Source organism: Anarrhichthys ocellatus, unplaced genomic scaffold, assembly GCF_004355925.1.
Source record: "Anarrhichthys ocellatus isolate YVR2014 unplaced genomic scaffold, GSC_Weel_1.0 scaffold17, whole genome shotgun sequence".
Classification (NCBI taxonomy): domain Eukaryota; kingdom Metazoa; phylum Chordata; class Actinopteri; order Perciformes; family Anarhichadidae; genus Anarrhichthys; species Anarrhichthys ocellatus.
In genome coordinates this window covers 930567-943103 of record NW_022280047.1, presented here as the reverse complement: position 1 = coordinate 943103, position 12537 = coordinate 930567, and the positions used below count along the sequence as shown (strand labels likewise).

General features: G+C 40.8%; 2 protein-coding genes across 2 annotated transcripts in view; both read left to right on the top strand.

The window, feature by feature from the left end:
- fgf10b (fibroblast growth factor 10b) overlaps window positions 1-445 on the top strand; it is a 6117-nt gene extending 5672 nt beyond the window's left edge. The window contains exon 3 of the mRNA XM_031856671.1: window positions 254-445. Within this exon, the coding sequence (XP_031712531.1) occupies window positions 254-445 (192 nt within the window). The remainder of the gene's footprint in view (window positions 1-253) is intronic.
- Window positions 446-3970: 3525 nt separating this feature from the next.
- paip1 (poly(A) binding protein interacting protein 1) lies at window positions 3971-11373 on the top strand. The gene is made up of 11 exons (XM_031856115.1): window positions 3971-4348; window positions 5462-5613; window positions 5840-6037; window positions 6180-6292; window positions 6492-6603; window positions 8429-8554; window positions 8643-8749; window positions 9129-9246; window positions 9355-9409; window positions 10092-10176; window positions 10621-11373. Exons 1-11 carry the CDS (start codon window positions 4159-4161, stop codon window positions 10706-10708), a joined length of 1344 nt encoding a protein of 447 aa, XP_031711975.1. The 5' UTR covers window positions 3971-4158; the 3' UTR covers window positions 10709-11373.
- The last annotated feature ends 1164 nt before the right edge of the window (window positions 11374-12537 follow it).

The window sequence follows — 12537 nt, the reverse complement described above, 5'->3', positions numbered from 1 at the left end:
AGAGAGAGAGAGAGAGAGAGAGAGAGAGAGAGAGAGAGAGAGAGAGATGGACTCTCCTGTCCTTATCAAAGGAGGCCTTATCTTTACTCCTCTGGCTGCCGGGTCAGCTCCGAACATGCGATGTAGATGAAAGTTTAGGGAACAAGCGAGCTACCACGAGCAACCACAATAGATTTGCACAATCAAATGACCTGTGCTTGGCCTTAAAATGACAGGACTGGGGGTTATAACTCTAAACCTTTTCTGCTTCCAGAGGGAGTTCGGCGTCGACTGCACCCTGAAGGAGCGGATCGAGGAGAACGGCTACAACACGTATGCGTCGGCCGAGTGGAGGAACAAGAAGCGGCAGATGTTCATGGGCCTGAACGTCCACGGGAAGCCGCTGAGGGGGAAGAAAACGCGCAGGAAGAATACGGCCACCCACTTCCTCCCGATTATGGCGTGAAACTTTGAGGACTCCGACTGTAGGAGGAGGAGGAAGAGGAAGAGGAAGAGGAAGAGGAGAAGGAGGAGGAGGACATGCAGCACTGGACAGAGAGACTTTTCGATACTGGAAGAAGAAAAAAAGCTGTTAAATAAAAAGACATTCGCTGAGAAATCTCTCGTTTGGAAACAAGGCACTAACACTGTTACACGGAAAAAGAAAAACAATGACGGTCTCTGCTGCTGGTTGAGACTTTATTTTGGTGGGAGATAATGATATCTGTGTTTTCTGTGGCACGGGGATGCAATATTTATCCTTTTTTTTTTCCTGTGCCAAACAGTTTGCAACTGGAGTATATATGTGTGTGACGTGGACGACGCAGAGGATCCTGTCCTGGCTCACGTACTGTGCTAGAAATGCAGGAGATGTTATTTATAGTCCGCATTCTCCCCGTGAGACCCTAGATAATCTGCAACAGAGATAGGAAACTTTGATTAAAACGATCGGTCGGTCTGTCACGACAGCATTAATTAAACACTAACGGACGCGACATATTTAAAGCAAATGTTTGATACTTAACCACTGCGTTTTGACTGTATTGTAATGATTAATTTATTTTTGTGAAATATTTAACTGGCGGGGAACACTTACAAGGCAAGCATTCCTTTTGCATTCTCTTACTTTTTATAGGAACTCTGTCACGTGGAAATAAAATACCGTTTTCTCCTCCGCCACGCGCTCGTCTCACTTCCTCTAAAACAGACATACAACAGAATACTGAATTCACTGAAGGAGAAAGTTCTTCTCACAAGCAGTGGGGAAACGCTGGCGAACGATCAGGTCACAGCGCGTCTTATCTCTGCAGTAGGACGGGACGAAAAGGCAACTAGCCAGATATTCCATGTGGCAACCATTGCACTAATGATTAGTTCCCAAACACGCAGACCTACCGCAACAAAATGGGAGGGAGGAAACTTCCGTGGTATGGCCTACAGTAGATGCTGACATAATTTCCGAATATCAGCCCATTACAGCAGCAGCAGCAAAGATGCTGATAGCACAAGCAAATTCAGTCATGTTGGTCTGCATCACTGCTGCCAAATAGGTTTCCAGAGGGCCTTTTAAAGGGGAGTATCTGAGTGTGTGTGTGTGTGTGTGTGTGAGTGTGGAGGCATAAAATGTGAATGAGCGATATGACCTGTGTCTGACCACCCACTTCCCCTTAGTAATCATCTGCAAACACACTAATCAATGACAGCTGCCTCGATGCCAGATCAAAAGAGACGCGGGGAGAACATTAACACCACAGGCTTCCTTCCGGGCCTCATGTTCTCCTCTATAACCCCGCCCCTCTGAACTTCGCGTTACGCGGCAGAGACGAGGAAAAAGTTGGGGGGAGAGCCGGCGGGAGACGGGGGGAGGTCGAGAGACAATTCCCAAATGCAACCAAGTCGGCCACCAGCGACTCCAGGTGGGAAACGAGAAAAAGCGTCCGCGTGAACAGCGGGAGTCCAGAAAGCGTGGTGCTGCTCTTTAACGGCCGCTCAAGGAATCACCGCGACGAATGACTAACGCGGAGGAATGCCGCAGTGCATTCCCTCATGACAGTCAGGGCTAGTGGCAACATATGGAATAATATTTCATGACCGCCTCTCTCTGCGCCCGTGCACAGCACTGTCCGCTGCATTTGCAATGTGGCGGGGCTGCTTGCACCGATGCTCTGAGGCCACATACAGCGTCCTGAGGATAAACCATAGCTTTTGGACTAAAATGTGTTTAGATTTTTAGTTTTTCCTGTACTTATATTTCTAAACTAAAAGGGAGAAAACAAGTATAGTATAGTATAAAATATATATATATACCACTGTGTTTTCCTAGATTTGTTTATAACAGTTAAAAAGATTACCAGGAAACCTGAAATTTTTTGGGAGGCATTTAAAACCGTTGCTGATGAGCATGCACATGACCCCCCCCCCCCCCCCCCCCCCCCATCTCCTCTTAACACCAATCATTTGTCACCTTGTGCTGACATTTGTGAATGTTTGAACTCCCTTTCAAGACACTGGCATGGGGGGGGCAGTAACCTCGAATAGGGGCAGTAATCAGAGTGGGTTCTACGCATTTCTGGCAAAAGGAATTCTCCGTGGCATAATGTGAGCCAGCTTTGGGAAACAAGTGGAAAATGACTGGAGGCTGAAAGAACTAATGAATACTTAGACTGAGAGCTCTGGTGCAACACATGTTTTATAGTGGGCAGCTACTGAGAGCGCGCGGGGAGAGACGGGCACTTCTAAAGGGGTCGCACAGGTCCAGAATCTTAAATATGTCATAGCATATTTTAGATCAGTATTATGTCTTATAACCACTGCCTAAACCCACAGATGGGGGCAGTAGCTAACATTGCAGACACTCAAGTCATGTAGTCTGTATTATTTTTCTGGAAATGTTCACACCCTAAGCAGGAGTTCCATAAAATCAAACTATTCGGCATAGTTATTATTTGTTTTTTTTAAAGGCAAACAATTGTTTTCAATAAATGTGAGAATAACAAACCTCTTGAAATCAAGAGGTTTGTTATTTCTCCACCAAAATTCCTGGCAGTGTGAAATTTAAAAAAAAAACAGCATTAAGAGAGATCATGTAGCATATAAAATGTTTCAATACAACTTGAACAAGTGAATTAATAAAAATAATGTGATCAGATTTGATTTACAGATGTTCAAGGGGGCTTGGGGAAATGAAATCACAATCTCAGTATCTTTTCTAAAATCCCCCCCACAGCGGTTATATTGAATGATGGTCAGGAACCAGATCTTTACAAAAAATACCTAAATTACTTGAGTATTCCCATTTTATGCTACTTTATACTTCCACTACAATTCAGGTAGAAATGTTATAATTTTCATTCTACTGCATCCTGAATGAAATCATCTTATAAACTACTTCCTACAACAATTAAATGCGTACTTACATGTAAGTGATACAATAATAATAAAACATTAACATGGGGATTTTTTTCTTGATGATCAGTGCTTTAATTGTAATCTTTCTAGTAATACTTCTGTACTTTTAGGGACAGTACGAAAATTATTAGGGTGGAGAGGGGAGGCCGAATCCTATATTTCTCTCTTCATAAAATTAAAAATATAATAATAATACAATTCTAAAAAGCAAAACCATAGTCAGTGTTGATTTTATTGGACACTTATTTCTCTAAAGGGAAGAATTGATCTGGGAGGAGAAAAAAAAAAAAAGACCCTCATCAGAAAAAGAAGAAAACAGTAAGAAGAAGAAAAACAATAATTTGTGTACAGTATTCAAGTAAAGTTATAAATGTAGGACTTTTAAGTATAAAGTAATATGTATGCAAATGTAATTGTGATATTTAGGCATTTTCTTACCACCACTGATAATACCTTCAGTCTGCACCATGCACCGTTTATAGCTTAGTTTCCACTCCACGCCACTAGAGGGAGACAGTTTAATTTTGATATCCCACATTGTCGCGGATAATCAGCTACAGCGAGTTTGTTGTTAAAGGAAATAGCCAAAGAGAAGTTGTGTATATACTGTGGCACTTGCCGTTAGAGAAAAAAAGCCATCATGAAAGAGAGATAGGGCGTGCTTTGTTGTGATAAAACACAAGCAACGGCTGCTACGCAAAACAAAAAAGCAGTGAACAACATTTCTCCATCTTTCTTTCTGATGCTGCTTTGAGAGTGAAGCGAGCAGTCATGGACGAGAGTTTTGACCGAGCTCCCGGAGCGGGAAGAACCCGAAATGTCCTCGCGGACCCCAATAACACCGCTGGTGGTGACACCAAAGGCACGCTGTTCAACCAAAGGGAGCCGCTGAGGCAGCCGCGAACTTCCCCGCCTTTTGGCGAGAGCAACATTAGCACGGCTGGCGTCATGGCTGGTGGAAGTAAGGAGCCGTCAACTAGCTAGCTAACGACACCCGAGCTAACTGCTAATTTACTAGCTAACGCTACTTTCAGATTCGATTTCATTTCACGTTAAATGTCACGCGTTGACACGGTCACTTACGGCCCAAACTGTGTTTGGCTAAATTGAATAGTCGTCACACAGTTCCTCCTGACACTTCTTCTGCGAAGTGTCGGGGTGATATGTTACTCGTTTAAACTGTTCTAAATATTTAATTAGCTTGCTAGCTGCTAAATACCATTAATGTTAGCTAGCTTTAGCATGTTGGCGTTGCGACAGGCACCTGTTGGTGTTGTTGTTTCATGTGAGGCAACGCAGCTTCTAAATAAAGCTGCCGCTCAGATGTCACATAGTTGGTTAGTTACGTGCGTCACTTAAAGCTGTCTAATACCCAGCTACAACTTTAGAGAGCTAACGTTGGCTATAGCTAACCTAACGATATGGACGTAGAGCAAAGTAGAATAATTAGTTTCCCTTCTGTTATTGTGGCTGGCGCTAAGAAATAAGGAAGTAAAGTGAGATGGCGTAGAAGTTAAAACAATACCATATTCTGTGCGTACCATTTGTAAAACGCTTTATCAGAACGAGTCTGATGTTTTGACAATTGGAGGCCCTATTGTGATATTTTTCTAAAGGACTATGTCTCTGCATGGTCGTGGTCAAAACCACGTGATTGCATAGGCAGATTAGAAATGCACAACCTGTGTTAAACTGCATACTTCTGGTGTCAACCAAAACGTTTTGGTATTTCCCTCTGAAAAAACAACACCATATCACTCCATCACCACAGTCCATGGCCAGCAAGATCCACTACTAATTTATGTGATGACTGCCAACCAACCACAGATATTGCACCACTAGGTTTATGTGCAACTACGTACTGTGTATTATTCTGTATTGTATTGCGTCTTTGCACTCTACTAATATCAGCTTTACTTTAAAAGCACTGCAGGACAGTGCTGTATTGTATTTTGTTCAGTTTGTTGTGGCTCTATGCCACGGGCAGACAATATCTTTGATTTCCTGCCAGCCTTTTCTTAGGGAGAATTGGCCCATGTTGGATGAATGCCTTTCATCTTTTTTTTTGGTTCAGGTTTTAAAAGACAGAGCAAACCCCAACAAAGTGCAAACGCCAACATTACGTCTGCCTCCAGAGGTTTTAACGAAGTGGACTCTGTGGTCAAGTCATCTAAGCTTTCTGCCAGTGCCCCAGAGTTTGTCCCCTCTTCAGTCAACCCGTACGAAGTAAGAAGAATTTACAGAAGCCATTTTTAAACATTATATTGTAATGGTTCTCTTCACTTCTGATGTTAGTTTCCAAGGAGAATTTAGGAAATGTGTCGGTAGCGCATTCCATCATTACTGTTAAAAATACAATTTAAATGCTAAACTATTTTGTATTAGAAAGAGGAAGTGGCTCTGGGTTTTCTATTTAGTTATTTGTGTATTTATTTAAAAAAAATTTTAATAGGACCCCTCGTTTTATGACGACGACGAAAGCTATTACGGTGAACCGACCTTGGCTGAAACGGTCGCGGACTTCCTTGGCCACCTGAGCTCCTCACCGGGGTCCTTTGAGTTGGATGTGGAACAGATAACTGGCATGCTCAACTCCTGGGTTACCACTGAAGAACTGCTGAAGGAGCTGGTGGAACTGATCTACACACAGGTTCGGGGAAAAGCGTTCAGTCATCATTTAGCTATTTGTGTATCTGCAACAGTATGATTTTAAACCAAACCTTTCCAAACATGACATGCACGTTAAATATGAAGATGCATGTTTCTGATAAAACACACAACTTTCATTGCAGTCTACTGCCATTCCTAACTTTGCTTACACTGGCGCCAGGCTGTGTAACTACCTGTCCCATCATCTCCATGTCAGCCCGCCAAGTGGCAACTTCCGCCAGCTGCTCCTGAAAAGGTGATTTATTCCGGTCTGGTTTAAATTGATGTTTTTAGGGGCACGACCATGAATCCCCTCTGCTTTTCATGAAACACAATTTTCCTATAATTAGATTGTTCAAAAAGGTTAAAAGCAGTAGAAAATGCTGGTATCACACGAGCAGTAGTAGAAATATGTTTTAAGCTCCATTAAAGAAGATTACTGTGGTCTGCCGTAGATGTCAAACAGAATTTCAACAGAGGGATGCAGCGGTTGGAGGAGACCCGGAGACTCAGAAGAAATTCCACTCCTATGTGCTCTTTCTGGGAGAGCTCTACCTAAACCTGGAGGTAAGCTGTTCTCTTTGAGGCCGCGTTATGTTATCATTCATACGGTTATAAAAAAAAAAAAGCAGTTATCTAATCAATTTGTCAGATTTTACATGGCGCTATATTGACTTCTGTTGTGGGGGGGGGGGGGCTACATGCTGCCCTGGTGGCACTGAGGGAAACATTTCGCTGGGTTTTTGCTTGCTAGTTCGGCTGACAGCAGGCGTGCAGTTGTGGTGTCTATGTTGTGAATTCCTGGGTATTATATGTTCATCTGCAATTTTCTCTTAAAGTGTAGGGAAGTAGCACATAACATGAAGTGGTTAAGCTATGTTTGAGTCAATAATTGACGACTGTTGCTGTAAAAGCCTTCAGAGGACGTAGTTGAGGACTTTTCGCTTCTATTCATTTTGAAAGAGCGACGGCAATCAGGGAAACTTCATCACTCAGTAAGTCAAGGACAGATGTTGGTGTTTATAGAGGTGTCCCCGCTTCAGTCCAGCCCCTTAAAAGACAAAACAAACCAAACTATATACACCTTCGAGAATTGCTGCCTTCCTTTAGGACAGGCCATACCTGCAAACTTGTCACTTTTCGGTGAAATTCACCGTTTTGAATCAAAAATATATCATCCACGTGAATCGTGTAGATCCGTAGAGTTTTTTTTCGGGGGGGGTCAACTGGCCAGCCAGCGTTTCTCAGATTGGAGTGAGACGAGGAGAAAATGTGATGTTGTGATCTTCGCAATAGAACATCTTTGACGTGTCGAGTCTTGGCCAATAAGCGTTCAGATGTGTACACCGTCTTTCCCTCCGTTAAAGTTTAAGTTACGTTATGTCCCGTCACCGTTCAGACTTGCTGGGTTAAGTTAACATCCACTGCATGGGGAACTTTGTCGACTATTAACGTTCATCATTATCATGATTTAGGAGGAAAAAACGTAACGTGATGAAACATGCATTTTTCTCTTGATAAGTTACCTTAGCCAGAGTAGATTATCATTTTCATTTAAATAATTGAACTGGATTGAATGCATATTAATTGCAAATATAAGATAGGCCACAATTCTAACAGCTTTACAGTAACAGTGGAATTTAATATGAAGCCATACAGTAACAGGGTTCAATGAAAACTTTGCACTACAAAAGGGAAAGCAACATGTGCACTAGCTGGATGCTACTACCTACTAAAGCTCTTATTGATGTGTCAGTGTTATGAATGCCTGTCAACCAGAGTATATTTATAAATGTTTATTCTTTTAATCAAACTATTGTCTCTCATTCATGTGTCATTTAAGGTATACTGCATGCTTTGGAATTCTCATTGTTAGTTTAAATACTACATTTTCTCACTTTTTCATGTATACACCAAGATTTCACAAAATGTTTGGTCATGGAAATTTGGTTTAAAGTCATGGAAAAGTCATGGAAATCCATTGGTCAAAATGTGTATGAACCCTGGTTTAGGTATCTCATCATTTCGACTTTCTATCTCATAACTTCGACTTCCTATCTCATAACTTCGACTTTCTATCACAGAATTATGACTTTCTATCATAATTTTGACTTTCTGTCTCATAACTTCGACTTTCTATCTCATACTTTCGACTATGGGGATATTTTTATTATCAAGTCTAACTTTTATTTATTTAATTTTTTTAAACTTTTTTTTTTTTTGCTGGCAGGGCCACATAAAATAACGTGGCGGGTCGGATTTGGCCCGCGGGCCTTGAGTTTGAGACCCCTGCTTTAGGATGTCTGGTGCTGTTGCAACACCAGAATACTACTCGGCGCGCCTTTAACCTTCTCATATGATTTTTTTGATATTTATGCCATTTTGTTTTTAGGTAAAGAGCGTAAAAGGACCTCCAAACCGAGCAGATATCCTCCTCATTGCTCTGAAAGACCTGATGCACAGTCTGTTCTCCAAGCCTGTGGATGCAAATCTCATCTGCGCCGTCAAGCTGCTCAAGGTTTCAAATCTCAAGTCGATCATTTTACAGACTTGTGGGTAAGCTCCACTTTTCAGGCAGGTAATGAGAATGCGTTTTTAATTCCCAGCTGACGGGCTCCATCTTGGATGACGCGTGGAAAGACGGGGGAAAACCACACATGGAGGAACTGATCCAAAGAATAGAAACTATTCTACTGGATGCCACCTGCAGCCGGTGTGTATATAATGTGCTCTTTAGTGTGCAGCGGCTACTAAAGGCTTATGCTAAAGGTAACTTTAGGTTTGAAACATGCTTTTGCAGCCGAGATGCTGCAAATGCGTCCAGTGTTGAAGACAATCATACATCAAAAAACTTTGGAAGAACAGATATTCTTTGACAAAAACAATCAAGTATATACTGTTGTTACATTTGAGAGATGAAACCAATGTGTACTGTAGCGTTTTAGCTTTTCAACACACACACATGGAACTTGTATCTTCATTCAAAAGTCTGCCATAAACTGTCCGAAGTGCCCAAAAGCCAAACGGTTCAGAGTTGAACCCTCATCGACAGCCTGGCTGAGACTTCTTGATGTGGGCGTTTTTGTCATCAGGGATGTGAGACAGATGCTTCTGAAACTGGTGGAGTTGAGATCGAGCGACTGGGGCAGAGTCCGTGCCGCTGCAGCGGCCAGCAACGCCACGCCAGACAACGACCCCAACTACTTCATGGTGAGTGTCGACCATACTGTAATACAATTCTACATTTCTTCTTTTTTTTTCACCCCCGCCCTCTACGTTACCTGGTGTTCATGGAATTCGTTTTTTTCTTCTTCTCAGAATGAACCGACATTCTACACAGAAGATGGGACTCCTTTTACAGCAGCAGACCCCGGTGAGTCTTCCGTGTTATCAAGCGTGGACGTGCAAGATTATCGTGGTGTCGGTAATACATGTAAAAAAAAATCCACACCGGATTAATGTGAAGTCCTGTCTGTTTAGTTTATGCGCACACATGCGCAAGAGGAATGGCTTCCTCTTGCAATAGCTTCTCATATCTAACTGTGTTATTACAAGTAACTATATGAAACGATGCTTTTGTACATAAAGTAATGAATCTGTTTCATAAATGGAACTCTAAGCCGTTCCCCTTGATATTAGACAGTTTTCTGAGAATGAATGAATAGATGATGGTGTTGATACAAATGGACTTCTCATTTGTTTATGACGCGTTATTGTTGCTGATGGTAGAAATAGATTATGCAGCATGAAGCAAGTAAACAGTGTTTTTCTTAAATGCATTAATATGTTTATTACACAACTATTTCTTGTAAACATAAGTAAAGGGTGCCGGTAAAGAAATGGGGGAGAATGCTGTCATTAGTCCTGGACGTTTCCACATTAACACTCTACATTATCATTTTAGATACAAATAATTGTTATAAATTCACATCTTGGCTTGACTCACCCTTCGCTACTCTCCTCAGGCAACTGAATAAGTCCTTTAGATTGTCAGAGAAAGCAGTCCTCTCCTCCTTTAAATGAGAAAAGAAACATCATCGTGTTGCTTTTTTCAGATTATGCTGAGAAGTACCAAGAGATCCTGGACCGGCAGGACTACTTCAACGATCTCGATGGCGAAAATGGAGATGAAAGTGAATTGTAAGTACATATAATGGGGTTGACACCACATAGAAGGGTCATGTGTGTCTTTTACATTTTTCATTCGGTCACAGCCACCCACTTTACTAGGCACTTGTTGATGCTTGCTGCTTATACTGCACTTTAAAGATGATATTATCTGATATTGCAGTAGTTCTGTGGGTTACTATTCACCTCTGGTCATGTGACTGCATAGCAACTTCACCTGTGGGCCCATGCGTTTGAGCGGCCCCCAATGCAACAGATTCAGTCGTCAGCAGTTGGGCGTGAAGGGGGCTTAGCTCGCTCCTGTCCTCTGTCTCTCAGACCTGTGTGTGTGTGTGTGTGTGTGTGTGTGTGTGTCTGTGAGATCGTCAACTACGTACCCATGTTGTAGGTTGTGTTAATATTAGCACATTGGTCTCAAAGGTCTACAAAAAATAACTTGCTCTGCTGTGTTCACAGATACGACTCCGAAGACGAGATGGAGCCCGAGATGGAAGAAGCCTTTGAGAGTTTTTGTTTAGAAACGGAGAGGAAACGGCAACAATGACGCCAAGAGTGAGAATCTGTCACACCCGACGGGTGCATTCTGTACTTTTCCCACTCAACTTGCTGGAATGTTGAAAAAGCAAAGGAAGCTAGCATCCGATAGGTTCAAACTGTCATTTTAACAAGCATTTTTAACGGAAAAGAGATGTTTTTTTCTCAGTCAGCGTGGATTAGGGAATGGGGACAATCAGCAGGTTGAATTGTTCAAAATATTCAAGGTATTAATGAATTTATTTTTTCTGACATGAAAGTTCTGTTTGTTTTTAATTATTTCAGAAACATATTTCTTTAACGCCTAAACTAAATGCCAAGAGGGAAATAGTGTGCTGTGTTTTTTATTGTGGGATCTTTTCTGAAAGGCAGATTCATCAAACGTGTGCATAATTTGTGAAATACTAAAGAATGCCCCTCACGTAAAGTACAGGTCAAAAAACTCAAGTCATTGTCAGGGACGCTTCATCTTCATGTAAAATGCACTGTAGAGGGGAGGTTGCTTTATTACACATACGATGCATATACAGCCTTCATCTACACTGATGAGGTAATGGTGTCTCGTGTCAGATTGCCAATATTTATCACTATATTCAAGGCTATTCACATGGTAATCTGGCTGCAGTTCATTTAGGTGGTCAGGAACTCTGCGAAGAGCTGCTCGGTTTGGAAAATTATTTGAAAAAGAAATACTTAAGTTTAGTCACAAACTGGGAAGGGAATATGGATAACACTTTTTTATATATATATATATATATATATATATATATATATATATACACACACACACATATACATATACATATACATATACACACACACATATACATATACATATACATATACATACATATATACACACACACACACACACACACACACACATCTTTATGGGGCTAAAGTCAACATTTAAAAAAGTATTCAATAAAATGTCCAAAATTCAGAGAATTGGCATAACGGATCCACAGTTATCCTGAGACTGAAAGACTGTTTACTAGCAATCCATGAAGCCCATACAAAGGAATGTTGTTTAATAGTTTGTAAATATTATTTATGGTATTATTTGCCTGCAATAAATTCTTTATAATGTGAGATTTTATTTGCCCGATTTGTCTTCGAGCCTTCCGGAGGTTGAAGGGGATGTAAGCCGAGGTCCATTCTGACATTGGAACGGCCAGAGATTTAAATGTGAAGCGATCACAGGCAGAGAGTTACACTGAGTTAGTTTATTAGGTACGTCAGAACAACTTCATACATTAGAATAGTCATTCTAACTTTTGTTAGACTTCTAATGGTCTTCTGTTTTGACACCATCAGTTTTCTGTCAATGAAAGAAGACCATAAAGTATTGAATCAAACCCAAACTTACTGTTTACTCTTTAATCTAATATAGTGTTTGTGCCGTTACCTGCTGTAAAAAAAAAAAAAAAAAGTTCAAGCTACAGAATGAGAGGCTGTGGAAAGATCTCAATTGATATAAATTAAATAAAGTTTTCTAAAAAAAAAAAAAAGAGATGTCAAAGTGAGCGCATTATTCTAAAGCCTTTGCCTCCACCTGATGGTCAGGTTGTGTAATATTTATTTTGCTAATCACATTTGTATTATTTTTTCACAATAACGTAATTTTGTTAAAGGCATGAGCTTTGTAAAATAGTTAACAGAACATAACTAAAAAAATAAAACGAATAAAAACCAAATGACAGAAGATGAAATAAAATAAAGGAGAAATACAATTTTTTATTAATAAATGATTTAACTCTTGGTACTGAGCAAAAATCTTAATAACTGACTTTAAAATGAGCATTTCTTTACTCATTGTGATGTTGCTATTTAAGTAAA

Excerpts from the sequence above, each read along its gene's own strand:
- paip1 (XM_031856115.1), top strand. The coding sequence starts at position 4,159 with ATGGACGAGAGTTTTGACCGAGCTCCCGGAGCGGGAAGAACCCGAAAT. Across the intron at positions 4,349-5,461 it reads TGGCGTCATGGCTGGTGGAA|GTTTTAAAAGACAGAGCAAA; the intron begins GTAAGGAGCCGT and ends TTTTTGGTTCAG. Across the intron at positions 8,750-9,128 it reads CTGGATGCCACCTGCAGCCG|GGATGTGAGACAGATGCTTC; the intron begins GTGTGTATATAA and ends TTTTGTCATCAG.